General features: G+C 38.7%; 1 protein-coding gene across 2 annotated transcripts in view; it reads left to right on the top strand.

Annotated features, from left to right (window-relative positions):
- ldb1b (LIM-domain binding 1b) overlaps positions 1-15,493 on the top strand; it is a 46,806-nt gene that overhangs the window by 10,106 nt on the left and 21,207 nt on the right. The window contains exon 1 of one of the 2 annotated variants that reach the window (XM_007246109.4): positions 12,341-12,427. The exons of the other annotated variant lie outside the window; for it this stretch is intronic. Within the exon in view, the coding sequence (XP_007246171.1) occupies positions 12,403-12,427 (25 nt within the window). The 5' untranslated portion in view covers positions 12,341-12,402. Of the gene's footprint in view, positions 1-12,340; positions 12,428-15,493 lie in introns of those variants that run through there. 2 annotated transcript variants of the gene reach the window in all.

The raw sequence follows: 15,493 nt of genomic DNA, 5'->3' as shown, positions 1-15,493 counted from the left end.
AATCTCATGCACAATTTCACTTTTTTGCTCACTGATGGCAAAGGAATATTCACACTCATAACATTTCCCATAAAATAACATGGCAAAAACCTTATAACCATAACAAAACAGTAATTTCACAAGTGAAGGAACAAACCTAAAAGTTAATGGCAGTGGCTTTTTTGCCAAATTAAAGCATCTCTCAAATGACTCTCAAATTATTTGTTGTTCATTTTAAAATCAAGCATATTAAAAATAGTTTATCATGCTTTTGTTGAAGTAATTGTCTTTACTGTTCTACTAGATTTTGAAGTATTACTGCCAGATTTGATTGAATTTACAAACCCGAGCTTTAGTGAGGTCAGAATGATCACCACCCCACCTCATCTACAACTCATACAAAACAAAAGTATTGGACAGAACACAGTTAAATGATGGAGGGTTTTTACTCTTCCTACCCACACCTGGCATTAGGCAATATGCCAATAGGTTCATGTTTATCTGCTCCTGAGAGTTCTTCTCTCTTGACAATACTTCTCTACATAGACCTCTTGCTGTTTACTTACTCTCAGGGTGTTTGGACCTCCAAAGTTCTCCAAAGCTGCTTTGTGATAACATCTGTCATAACAGTGCTATAAAAATGAACTGGAATGAATAGATTTGACTTGAACCCCAACAACACACCAAGCAGGGGTGTTCCAGGAACCACTGGACTCTGAGAGGAAGCTTTGGGGGGTATCAGACCCAGAGTGGAGTTTGGACCACACATCTAAATTAGTCTGTCTCACTGGAAAAAGTCTTGTTTTATTATTTGTGGTTTGAAGATCTCCTATGTCCTCAAATTGGTATAGTAAAGGTATCCGCTTCCCTTCATTGGGCCCAAAGCTGTGGTTGCGGCCTAACCGAGGAAGCGTGGCTCATTTAAATGCACTCAAATATCAGATTGTGCTTTCTTGTTCTTCCCCCGTGGGTCGTATCATCTAGCTCCTAAAGTGTGCACACTCTCTTACCACTCTCAGAGGGAGCTGCAGGTTGGGGGAAACTTTGGAACAAACATTGTGCCTCCAGCAGGGGGCAATGCTGCATATGTACCCCCCCCCCCCAACTCTCTCTCTTCCTTTCTCCCCCTCACTCTCTCTCTCTTTCCTGGGTTGATGTAATTTCACAGTCTTGTGCATCTGATATCTTCGCTCTGTCGCTCAGACTCATCGTGCAGAGTGACAGTTGCCCCAGCAACGGCCCATCAAATGCTCCACCACTCTCTCTCTCTCTCTCTCACTCAGCCTTTGGAGAGAGACATGGGGTATGCATGAAGGAGAGAGAGATGATAAAAAGAGAAAATGAAAGAGGACCAAAGCAGACAAAATGAAAAAAAGGAGAGAAATGTAAGAAAATGCAGAAATTGGGTTTAAATGATTGTTATCTTAGACCAATTGTAGTCAGCAAGCATATTTTTAGTCAGTCTTTGGTGTATAAAGTTTGCTTCTTTAGTTCTGCACTGACCTTACAATGATAGTTTGACTAACAACACCAAAGGTGGACATATTTAGTTTTTTTAAACCGTACTGGGCATCATGTTTAGGATTAGGGGCTTCAAGTAGGTCTAAGTTGTAGGACCATAACAATATGAATATTTGAGGCACCTAAATACCTTTAAAACATGCAGCTACATTAGTATATTAGCATAAACCCATTTACCAAGATACATTTCCATATAATATTATGTGGACCAATCATTTTCATGACAATACACAAAATGTGTGAATAAAATAAATTAAAAAAGTAACTTTCGGAATAAAAAAAACAACAACTATTCAGTCCTCCTGGTCTGTGTGACAGACTATATCTGTGTGTGACATTAATGTAATTTATTATTTTGAAACTTTTTCTACCAAATTTTGAGATGGTGGGTTTTGTGGGCATGACAGTGACAACTAGTTCCTAGACTTTTTGCCCAATTTAAAGTTTCCAGCATGATGCATTTTTCAGATCCTGAAAAAGGGATAGGGCTTTGGGAAGGGCCGACTGAGGCAGTCAAGTGAAGTGGTTTTTATTATCATTTCTTCTGAGTACAAGTACACAGTGCAACGGAAATACATTTATCCGGAACCAACACAGTGCAACATGGAACAAACAGTACAATGTAGAAAAGCATGTGAAGCAAGAAGCTATTCATGCTTGTCCAAAAGCTAACCACAGCTAACCCCTCTTCTTAAGTACTAAAGAAGAGGCTATACGTTGCTTTGCTGTGTGGCTATTTTGAGCTACAGGGCCGTTGTTATCAGCCAATAATCAGTAAAGTAGTGTGTTTCATTCTGAGTTAAAATTATAGATAATATAGATAATATAGATAGTAAATCAGTTATAATACAAACAAGTCACATAAACTGCATGGATACAGTGTCAGTGAACTGCTAATCATTATTGTTTCTTCCTAAATAAGTTTGTCCTGCTTAAAGTAATTGCCTGTACTGTGAATTAAACCCACTGACTGTGTCAGCAATGGGTGCCACTTAAAGTAGCTGAATGAATTTATTAGGAGTGTCCACAAACATTTTAAAAGTCAGCATGGGCGTCTCTTAGCTGATGTATCAGATTTGGGTCGCTGCACTTTCCTCTGATTGCACTGGCTATCCAGTGATGCTACATCAGCAGCAGTTAAAAAGAGGTGGAGTCTAGCACATACCCTCCTAGTTTTGGGGACAATGTTGGTGATGGACGAATCCTAGTAAGCTAATGGGAGAAAATTAGAAATAAAATTAAAAACATTGCCACTGAAGAAATTCTGCTGTAGATAATTTATATATTCAGTCTGAGTGATGCTGATTGGTGGTGCATTACTTGTATTTCTTGTTTCTCAATATATTCAGCAGTGGACTCAAAACAGGATGTGCAGCATCTGGATTACGACTGTGCCACCACACAGGCATAGCGTTTGATTTTCTTTATCGTAGAGTTCACCCAGGCGATGCCATCTATGGCGCCTGAAGCGGCAGTCACTCAAGCAGGCCTGCGACATTTGTGCCCTGAATCAAGAACTGATAACATTTTGTCCTCCCTGAGACGACACTTTGTCATCTCCACAGACACAGTGCTCAGTTTACTTTTCTTGTTTTTTTTATTTGAGCATTAAAACGCATAAATCCAAATATCCCTCAGATTCATTCTTTGTTGTGTTCTTTTTGTTTTTATGACACTGTCCCAGCAGGTTTACAAGATGCCCCCCTTGTCCTCGCCCCTTCCATAAAGTGGATGTCTCCATGAGCATGTCTGTTTGTACTCTGGAGCATCTGCTTGCTCGCTCTGTTGCAATATTATGTCAATAAAATTTTATGAACCATTAAATAGGTTCATATGATTCATTTGTTCGGTGCCTGTGTGTGGCCGACCCCACAAGTGTTTGCCTCATTTGAAACAAGACGTCTCATTGACTGTCCGTCAAAGAGGGGCTTTAATTCCAGCCCTTCTTCGCCAACAAGCGGCACTGACAAGTGGCAGTGGTTGAATTAGCATTTTTATAAGCTTAAATGATAATCCGGTTTTATTAATGCGTTTCGGAAAGGTGAGCGACTTGTGGCCTGTTTGTGGTTTTAGATTGACTATTGTGTGTGTGTGTGTGTGTGTGTACAGCAAATGTAGCTGGTTAATGGTCTGTGGCTGTGGCAGGTCTGGTATGTGATTGGTGGTTGTAAGGAAGCGTTTGAGTGAAGATTGGGTCATATTAGGTCTGAGAATTGGCTTTGTTCATGGTCTGTGGTCAGAGAGAAAAGTGCCTGTTTAGCAGTGAGAGTGGGCGAGAGATACAGAGATTGAAGTAGAATTAAGTGAGCAAAAATTGAGCAAGACAGAGAGTCTGAACGTTTGGGTGTATAATAGAGAGAGCGATAGAGACATATAGCATGCTCACTGCAAACCTGGTGTGTTTACATTCCTCTGTGATGTTGAGCAGTTGGAGCCACCCACCCCTAAACCCCCTTCTTGTGTGGTCTTGCTTTGCATGTTCTTAAGGGGTGAGCATTTATGTCTAAAAATGTAAAATAACAGTAATACATTATGTTTTCACAATTAGACATAAGTGATGATATTAAATAATCTGATACATTGTAAAGCTGTAAGAAAATATGGATATATCACAGTATTGTGGTGTAAAGTTTTGCAAAACTGTATTAATTCTCAAAATGCAGTATCGATATTTAAGTAATAGTTAAGATCTAAAGATCAGTGTCAGACTACTCAGTGGTTTATTATAACTATGTTGGGACTGCAGGTAAATTATATTTGGTTTTCAATTCGGATCTATTGAGAAGACTGTCAGAACGGCTTTTGCAGGGGATCTCATCTGATTCAGGGTTTGGACTGGTATTGACATCAGGCATCTGTATCCATATGGTTTGCAGTGTGGCAGCAAGTGACACAAAAGACCCATTTTGGTATAGACTTCACAAGATCACTAAAGATCTCTGAAGCTTTTTAAAGGTATCTGGATTTTCACCAAGATTTTAGGTAGCAGGTCATCTAAATCATGTCAGATGTGTGTGGTGGACCCTTCATAGATCTCATTAGTGGGTGCCCATAACCCTGTTTCCAGTTCCACTGCATATCAAGATATCACTCAGGGCATATCTGAGATTTGGAGATGTTCTGAACCAGTCACTGTACAGTCCTTTGTCAAAGAGTCTGAGATCCTTGCTACCTAATGTCTACACTCTATGGAAAAAAATATTAGGACATCTGTTCATTCAGCCACATTTAAAAAGAGTTTATCTTACTTTTTTCAAAGTAACTCTCTCTACTGTCAATGTGTTTACTAGATTTTGGATTTTATTGCATTCATTGACAAGAGATTTAGTGAGGTCAAGCCAACCTCCATCATTCCAGAAAAAACAGCTTTACTGTTTCAGAGCATATACTGAGAGCTTTATACTTCTTATGAATCTAGTGGTGCCAATAGGTTCATGTTTATCTGCTCCAGAGTCCTATTCTATTGCCAATACTTTGTGTGAGTAAACTTGCACATCTGTGTCAGCAACAGGTGCATGCTAAAATAGCTAAATGCATTCAATAGACGAGCTCTACACAAACATTTGGACATACAGTGAATACAAATCCCAGTTCTTGACAGTAGTCATTTTTAACAGATAATCAGTGTTATGAATGTGACCTGTTATGTTTTTAATGTCATGACTGATGTTATGGCAGTGGTTTTTAGGTAGAACTAAAAAGCAAGCTCTCTCACAGTTTAAGCTCACGGTCTTCCAAAACCAGGATGAAATGTAATACACCAGTGCTGCCTATGAGCCCCTGTTAAATCTCTTTTTAATGAAACATACAGCTCTTCCGTGTTCAACAAGTGCTGTACGAGTATGACATGTTCAGTACAGGTTATTGTGGTAGCACTACACAGGCATGCAATAAGTCATGGCATAGCAGTATGTAAATTGACCATGAAGTGCTACCTTAGGGAATTTCTTGGAAACCTATATAAGTTGTGAGGTGTTATGTTGTGATAGTGATGCCAGATGGATGGGACATTCTGTTTATGAGGTTGTGTGTGCATTTATCTTTCCTCAATCTATGCATTTCCCCCAGTGTACTTTAGCTTCCATGGGACATGGAAAAATACTTGTACATTAAAAAACATGTAGAGATGTAGCTCCTCTGAGGTATCACTCTTTTGAAGCACCTATACAGAACGTGATCGACACTGATGGCTGTTTTTTATAATGGCTTTATTTGCTGAAGGGCCAATAAGAGATGCCTCACTGCTGATCAAGTGATGGAGTGGGTTGAGGAGTGAGGAAGTTCAGGTGATGTCATGGCAACATGATCTCCACTGAGAACTCAAGAGACTCTGCTGAGTAATGTGTGGAGAAGAAAAAATGAACTGCTATAGATGGTCTGTTGACAGCAGTAAAGAGTGTGTGGGAAGCAGTTCATTGAGGTCATTTTAAAGGGCCCATATCTAGCATTTTTCTTGTGTGTAATTGATTTGCTTGATGTCCACATATTTAATGTGACATTTTCTGGAGGGTTCTTCAGTACTGGTGCTGGCGCCCCCCCTGCCCTGCAGATTTATGGTTTTCCCTGCTCCCAACACACCTGATTCAACCAATCAGGTCATCATCAAGTACTTTCGGAGTTGTTGTGGGTGTGTTAAATCAATGAAATCTTCAAAAAGTTAAGAGCAGAGAACTCTGATTTACTGTATGTGGATTTATATGTTATATTATATATATATATATTTATACATTTTATGGGCCAGTTTTAGATCTAAAGGGTTCTCGCTCGCTCGCTCACTCACTCACTCACTCACTCACTCACTCACTCACATTTAGCCGGGCTAAGCATTCTCCATAAGGGGCACTATTGGTGCTTCCTTAGATTTTGGTGCTTCACATCACTAAATCATTTCTTGTCACAGGACCATTTTCAATCTACTCTATATCACTTAAATATATCCCTGGTATCGTGACTTATGTAAATTATCCAGACCAGTAAGCTCTTAATATTCACAAAACTGCTTTAGGCTGTTGTGACATCATGAAAACAAGTTGTTTTGCAGCTTAGTTTCCAAATATGGATTGAATGGACTGCGTATTAAGAGATGTAATGCTACAGAGTATATACTAAACAAACCCAGACTTGTTTATTTGTCTGCCCAATAAATAAGTGTGATTTGTAACACCACAGAATACATTTTTTGTTGCTTGGGAGTCCAATTTGTGACAAAACAGTGAACCCATATTATGATGGTCTTGTAGCTTAGTGAAATTATTAGGGGTGGGAATCACTGAACATCTCATGATATGTATACATGTATAATAAAAATACATTGCCCACGATAGCGGAAATATGGCAATACTGTGATTCTGCAATACTCAATATATTGCAAGACAATTTTCTATGATACTTCATGGCATCTGTGCTACTAAAGAAAATAAAATTCTCCTAAATAAGCAAATACCAGGAATAATGGATTTATAGGTGTCTTAAAGAATTTGACATAATATATATTATTATTATTCTTCAGTGCAGGTTTACACTATTCAAGTCAAATTAAGAGCGAATATTCATATCTGATGTCTAATATTGATAATCTATCGCAAACAAATGCGGGACAATATATATATCGCAATGCAATCATTTTGTTTCACACCTAACCCCCAAATGGTCTGAAAGAATGACTGATGTGTCATAAACTTAACAATAATTTTTAATGCTAAACATACATAGTAAAATTCGTAACATCACAGAAACAATACATTTACAGTATAATGGGCTGATTTTAAAGCTTATTTTCTCTATATATATATATATTGTATGATTTTTTTAAAACATTAATAAATGATGTAACCTTAGCATTAACATCACAAATAGAGTGGATCCAGAATGAGCTGATTTTGCAGATAAGTTTTTATACTGGACCGGTGGAGTGATTGGCATGTTTTGTCACCTTAATGGTATAAGCTTAATGCAAGCTTAATGCTGCTCTATTTCAAAAAGTACTTGTGCGCACTGTGAGACTGATTGTTGTACTGCAGCTCATTTTCTATAGATTGGCACGCTTTAGACTGCAGTCAGTGGCATTATAACAGAGCTGTTAATGTACAGCCGTTTGCTGTCACCTTCAGCATCCACAGGTCACAAGCTCCTCCCCACCTTTCTCTTTCTATTCTTTCCTGTCTGACCCCTCCTCTCCTTCTCTTTCTCTTCTTTTTCCCCTAACCATCCTTCTCTCCCAACACCCCCCACTCCACCCCTCCTGTGGCAGGGCGAGCAGAGGTTGGTGCGCTTTCTCATGCGGGGAGTCACATGGTGCGCGCTTGATTAGAGGAAAATCACTTAAAGCACAGCAGCAGTGCTAAAATGGCAACCCAGCGCGCAGTTACACAAGACAGAGGGATGGGTGTGTGTGTGAGCGTGTGTGTGTGTGTGAGAGAGAGAGAGAGAAAAGAGAGAGAGAGAGTGAGAAAGAACAAGGAGGACAGCATGAGAGTGTTTGTGTCAGAGAGAGAGAGTGAGAGAGAAAGAAAGAGAGAGGGATAGAGGGAGGGTGAGGGAGCAAGAGAGAAGCTCACTTAGCTTCTGTGTGTGTGTGTGTGTGTGTGTGTGTGTTGGGCTGGCAGACTGATCTGTCATTGGCCAGGCTGTCTCCACACATCAGACCTGTCTCCCAGCAGCCACAGATCTGGAACAAAATGGCTTCCTGTGCCAAGAACACAGCAGCATCAGGGCAATGTCACTTACCCATCAGCCCCCAGGCAGCACAAGTGCAGAAAGAGAGAGAGCGAGAAAGATAGAGAGAGGAGAAGGGAGAGACTAAATCACAGTCATGTCACTCTATGTGTGCTAACATATTACAGAATAGCTGAGATTTAACACATTAGAATTGAAGAAATGATGATGTGTGGATATTTTTGCTTCAAATTCACTACATCTTTATTTTATTTTAGATACAATACTTTATATATATGAATGTTTAGCACAGAATCCAGCTTTAAATGTTCTGAATAATGCATTTATTCATACTTCAAATTCTTCTTTGATGTGTAAATGTTGGTTGGAGGGACAAAATTTCAGATATCTTGTTACAAACCCGTTTAATTATTTAACGATTGATGAAAAGCTATATTATACACTATATTATAGCATAGTTTTAACATTGTAACAAAAACACTGCATATAACACTTAATTAATAAGTCTTATCACATAGTGTTGCTGTCTTTTTGTTGTGTCCTCCCAGCATGATGTGCTGTTAGTGTGATAAAGATTTTACATTCAGTTAGCTTTGAGCATTTTTGAGCAATTCTTCACTTATTTATACTCTCAAAGTAAATACGTCAGAGTATAAGAAGGCCCTATTTGTTTTCATTTGCGTATTTAACCTTTAACCTAGCTTAATAAGCCAAGCCTAGTCTATCTTAGAACTGTAATGTCTATCTTAGCCTGGCATAGAACAGTAAAAAACAAGCATAGTTTATTTTAGAACTCAAATCAGCCAAGCTTCACCTATCTTAGAACTGTAATGAGCCAAGCTTCACCTATCTTACAACTGTAATAAATCAAGCGTAGCCTGTCTTAGAACTGTAGTTGATAAGACAAGCATAGCCTGTCTCAGGGCTGTAATATGACAAGCATAGTCTATGTTAGAACTGTAATAAGCCAATCGTAGCTTAGAACATTAAAAAGCCAAGCATAGCCTATTTTAGAGCTGTAATAAGCCAAACATAGCCTTAGAACTGTAATAAGCCAAGCGTAGTCTATCCTAGAACTGCAATAAGCCAGTCGTAGCCTAGATTAGAACATTAATAAGCCAAGCATAGCCTATTTTAGAGCTGTAATAAGCCAAGCATAGCCTTAGAACTGTAATAAGCTAATCTTATCCCATCTTAGACCTGTAAAAACCCAAGCATAGCCTTGCTTAAGACTGTAATAAGACAAGCGTAGTCTATCCTAGAACTGCAATAAGCCAGTCGTAGCCTAAATTAGAACATTAATAAGCCAAGCATAGCCTATTTTAGAACTGTAATAAGCCAAGCATAGCCTTAGAACTGTAATAAGCCAATCTTATCCTATCTTAGACCTGTTAAAACCCAAGCATAGCCTTACTTAGGACTGTAATAAGACAAGCGTAGTCTATCCTAGAACTGCAATAAGCCAGTCGTAGCCTATTTTAGAACATTAATAAGCCAAGCATAGCCTATCTTAGAACTGTAATAAGCCAAGTGTAACCCATCTTAGAACTGTAATAAGAAAAGTTTAGCCTATTTTAAAACTAATAAGCCAAACATAGCCTAGCTTTGAACTGCAATAAACCAATTGTAGCCTATTTTAGAGCTGTAATAAACCAAGCATAGCCTATCTTAGAACTGTAATAAGCCAAGTGTAACCCATCTTAGAACTGTAATAAGACATGATTAGCCTATTTTAAAACTGTAATAAGCCAAACATAGCCTAGCTTTGAACTGCAATAAACCAATCATAGCCTATCGTAGAGCTGTAATAAGCCAAGCATAGTCTATCTTGGAACTGTAATAAGCCAGTCGCAGCCTAGATTAGAACCAAGATTAGGCCAAGTGTTCACAATATGTAACACATCAAGAACTCTGCATATTAGCATATAAGAATTACTGAGGAATATTATTAATTAAAACCAACATAAAACATGTCCCTTAAATACAGATACACTGCATGGACAAAAGTTTTGGGACACCTGGTCATACATTATTTCTTCTAAAATCAAGATTATTAAAAGGGATTTTATCTTGCTTTTGTTGGAGTAACTGGCTTGACTTGACCAGTGAAAAGAGAGCATTTGATTGCACTTAGAGTTGCACTGCCCAACTCTTCCTGAAATTATTATATGAATCACCAGTGCTCAATACTTAAGCACATGCCTGGCATTCAGAAAGTCCAATTCTATTGGCAGTACTTCTCACAGGGACTAGACAAGCTGTGTGTGTTGGTTTAATTAACTGTGTCAGCAATGTATTCAACTTTAAGTACTTCAATGCATTTATTAGAATGGATGTCTGACCACAAACATTTGTACAAAAAGTGCACATCTTTAAAGACCACATGTATACATATATACTTTACAACAGGCTTCATGTACCATTAATTACATTCATATTTGTCCATCTCTGACCACAAGATGGCACCCTTTTGACATCATCTAACCCAGTTTCCCACCTCTAGACTTGCAGTCCACCAGAACAACACACTTTCATGTCCTTTTTTTATTTCTCCTCTCAGATACACCTGATTCTGCTCTAGAATGTCTCTAACATGAGCTACTAATGTGACTCCTCTTAATGAAACTCTACAGAACATATGGGAGTGAATAACCCCACTACTGGAGTTGGGAATCCCTGTTCTAGTATATTTAGCCCATCTATTCAGATCTCACAATCACAATAGCTGGGGTGATCATTGAGGTTGTCATCTGAGACCAGCTCTGTCCTTCTGTAGCCTGGCCAGCCTGGCAGATCTGAAGCCAAACGCTGTGATCAGCACTTCAAAACAGCATTGATCTGAGGCTTAACGCTACAGAAATACATTAGCCCTTGTGGGAGACCTGTCAGTCACTCAGATAACACACCCACCTCTTTGTGTCATTCACTTGCTGGGGAGGGGGTGCAGGGATGGATTGGTACAGAGGAGTGATGCAATATGACTGGTACTTCCAAAGGATGTTTGGAACAATGGCAGTGGGTTTTCTTCTACACTTACAGAGCATTTTATTAGAAATGCTATACTAATAACAGGTTATAATGGTGTGGCTTCTACAACATATTAGAAACTTTTTTTTTTCTATGCTGACATGATTGTGTCAGATATTTTTCAGGAGCACTTTCATGCTGTTTTTGGGATGTTCCGTTTCACCACATGCCAAAGGTGTTCTGTTGGATTCAGATCCAATGACTGGGAAGGCCACTGAAAAACTCTTAGTTTTTTTTGGTCACAAAGCCAGTTTAAGATAATTTTACTGTCTGGCATGGAAAATTCAGCATCATTATGCTGAGGTAGCCATTAAACGATGGGTAAATTGTGGTGAGGAAGGGATGCACATGGTTAGCAACAGTACTCAAACAGTTTGTGGCATTCAGTTAATGATTGATTGGTATTAATAGGCCAAATATGTGCCAGGAAAATATTCCACACACAGTTACACCACTTTTATCAGACTAGACTTTCACACAAGGTATGTTAGATCCAAAGATTAAACCTTTCAATGCCAAATTCTGACCCTACTTACCTTTGTGCCTTAACAGAAATTTAAATTCGTCAGATCAGTGTACGGTGCACACTTTCTGTTCTTGTCTGACAAAACTGGAGCCAGATGTTATCAAAGTTACAGTAGACTTTCTGTGAGCACAAATTGGTGTAATCCTTGTATGTTGACCTTGCTCATCAACAATGCACTTTACTCTTGAACTGACACTCATTCATTTTTTTCTCTTTATTAAACCATTATTATATCTAAATAGATTCTAGAGTCTGTTGTGCTTAAATTTCCATACTGGTTGGTGTTTCATACTTGTGTGCTGTAGCACGTGGTCTGTCTGCCTTTCCAGACATATTTAGAACATCTTCAGACTGACAGCGAGTAGATGCTGGTTGGTGGCAGAGTGGGGGGTGAACCAATGGGGCAATACAGGCTGTTATCAGGTCTGTGGCAGATGCGTGCCTCAAGACTTTCTGTTGACTAGTGAGCAGAAGGTGGGTGAGAGAGCCCTCAAGCCCCTCCATCACTTCACTACAGCCCTGCACCCTAAGGGCTGGGCACTGGAGATATCCACCAAAAGTGTGGGCGAGAGAGGGAGAGAAATACAGACATACACAGAGAATGTGAAAGCATTGATATAAACACATGCTCTTAGCGAGTGGACGTCAGGTAGGGAACAGTGGGACTTTTCATCATGACTGACCAACTGGAAACGGCTGGTAAGAAAGGCGCCCTACCACTCTACTTACAAGATTAAAGTGATAGGTTGTCAGAATATCAGATTTACCCAGTTTTCTTCAGAATGCTTGGTTTGCTGAAGTCGTGGTTTCCTATAAAATTGTAAAGAAGGCTACTGCTATTGTTTTTTGGCAATGTAAATAATGAAGTGTTAGAAGTGTTAGAAGCAGAGAAAGAGAGCAAAAAATTAGAAATTAAGACAGACAGGGAAAGCATGTGCTATACATGCTATTTATAAATATGCGACTAAATTACTCTGAGGGTTGGTGATGGTTGGGCTTTAAGCTTTGAAGCTATTAAAACAGACTGATACAGTCTGCTTAATGCTTTCATACTTTTATAACATACTCAAATATATAGCCAAATATATAGACACCTGTTCTAATGAATGCAATCAACTAATGTAAGTCACATCTATTGCTGAAACAGCTTGTTTTGTCCCTGTAGAGAAGCTGCCACTGGAATAGGACTCTCTGGAGCAGTTAAACATGTAGCATGGCATGATGTGAAATAAAGCCCTCAGCTCTGTGCAGTAAAGCAGTGGAACTGTGTTCTCTGGAATTATGGTGCTTGGGGAGTTGGGGATGAGACAGTATAGAGTAGTAATCATCCTGACCAGGATAATCTTTTTTTCAAACAATAAATGCGCAGGTGTTTCAATACATTTGTGCATATAGTGTATATGCAGCAGGTTTATTTTATGATGTAATCAATTTTGTTTTTTAGCAGCTTTTGCCAAACTATTACCGAATCATTATGCCCTCCTTCATAATTCGCTCCAAGCAATTATTAGCTTTATTGACTAAGCCATATCTTTAGGAAATAGTACTTTCACAGGCCACTACAGTGAACGTGTGTGAGAAAAACAGAGAAATAGAGTGGAAAACTGAGAGCATGTGATACTTATAGTGTGGGCTTGTAGTGTACATCAATAGGGAACAGTGGGACTTTTCAGAATGACTGACCAACTGGAAACAGGCGGAAAGAAAAGAGCCCTTCCGCTCTCCTCATGTGGCATTTCTCTCCGGACTCCTCGATGACTCCTGGCTTTAGACTCTGAACAAGGCTCAGTGGCAGGCCTGCTGTGCGCACTTCTGCTGCGTCTTGTTCTTTCAAACATCTTAATGAAGTCCCGAAGCCGCTCAGTATACGCTCTCTGGCTGGCATGCTGTGCTGGAATTATCGTGGCTTGGTCTGACCAGCCGGGGTCTTACTGCAAAAGTGCTGACTTTAGATTAGCTGCCCTCGCACCGCTGACCACGGGGGTATAAATCTCTGACCTTGTGAATTATTCGATTATGAGTCCTTAGGAAATTAGCTAACAAATCCTAAACTCTAACATTTCAGCGTCAGTTCATGTGATGATTCAAACCACCCAACATCGATACAGTTAAAACGCCACCTTCAGATCAATGTTCCATGCTGGATGCATCAACGCACTTTTACACCCTTTGCTAACCGCTAAGACCTTTCCATCAAAACTGATCCCAGGCCTGTTGTAATAAGCATCCCTAAGCACTTGTTCAGCTCGCAGAGGCATTGTGAGGAAGGCTACTGCCTGTGTCACACTGTGACAGCTGAAAGCTTTAGCAGCGGTCTGAGGTTGACCCCCCCCATGGGAGGATTAACCCCTGAGAACCGTTTTACTGGCTGATCACAGCCTTTCTAGTGGTGAGGACACCACTGAAAGCTTCTATAGTGTTCTGAGTGAGCTGGGGGCTTAAAGATGCACAATACAGAATATCTCGGATTCAACCTCAACCCCATGCAGAAAATGACACTGAATGTCTTCAACTTGAGTATAAGCATGGTGGTGGTAGTATTGCAGTTTTGCATGTTGTTTACTTGGGTTTATTTTATAAATGCATTGTATAAAGGCCTGGTTGAATGCTTAAGTGATTTCTTGAATGGTTATATAATCTTAGTTATGGCTATGTTTTACTGATTTTATTTACAACAAATATTCTGAACATTTCAAAAAGTTTGACAAAGTAGGCTGTAACAATGGAAATTGTCTGTAATGTTTAATGAATGTTGACGAAGGTTACGTTCACGCAGCAGGTTAAAGTGACTTTAAAGTATATCTGACTTTTTGCCAAATAAGATTTTTTTAAAGGCTGTTCATATTATTTTTTATGCAACATTGCATCACCATTTATCGAACATGTATTGGATTTCAAAACCACAAATGAAAGTGACCCAAATCAGAACTAAAAAACTCAGTGAATCTCAAATTGAGATTTTAAAAATCTTTTAATCCGGATCCAAAACTGTGTACAAACAGAGCAACCTGAGTGATTTTTTGCCAGTGTTATTAAAGACTTAAGAATTAAAATATTAAAGGTTATATTTAGGGATTCACATCACTATAGAAATAATTTTCTGATCTGCAGATAGTTGCTTGAAAAATGTCCACTGTGAGATTTTTTTTTTAGATATGGCCCATATATATCAACCCAATATTTCATGACATGCTTTGTAGATTTTCTAAGTTAAAAAAAAGAAAAATAACCAAAAAAAGTCTACAGGAAACAAAGTTAAACATGGGAATAAGTATCTCTGAGATAGTAGCTTTATAGGAAATGGATACAGATGTCATAACTTTCAGTGGATGTCAATGTAGAAAGATTTTATTCCAGAAAAGTGAAAAACAACAAAATGCAAAAAATTGCAAATTCGCATTATTCTGTATTAAGTTCAGCTAAAAGTAATTGGCATCTAAGTATAGCGAGTGCAAAACTACCTTCATGTTGCTTTTAAACCTTAATGTTTTAATAAAATGATACTGAACCAAACAGTTCTGTCCAAACCATGGTAAACTGGATTCATAACTTGTATTATTAAATCACTAGTACATAGAGATTTCAGAAGTACATGATAGGCCAAATTTCAAATACATACTTCATTGCTTACCTAAAATTTAAGTGCATTAAACATGCTTATTTGTACTATTAATTTAAAATGCCTGTAGGGAATAAAGATCCCTTAATGACACATTGAAGGTACTATAATAATTCTAATGATAATACATATTATTAATTTAGCTG

The sequence above is a fragment of the Astyanax mexicanus genome, chromosome 16 (assembly GCF_023375975.1).
Source record: "Astyanax mexicanus isolate ESR-SI-001 chromosome 16, AstMex3_surface, whole genome shotgun sequence".
NCBI classification, from domain to species: domain Eukaryota; kingdom Metazoa; phylum Chordata; class Actinopteri; order Characiformes; family Acestrorhamphidae; genus Astyanax; species Astyanax mexicanus.
Note: the sequence above shows the minus strand (reverse complement) of the source record. Positions and strands in the feature narration are given on the sequence as shown.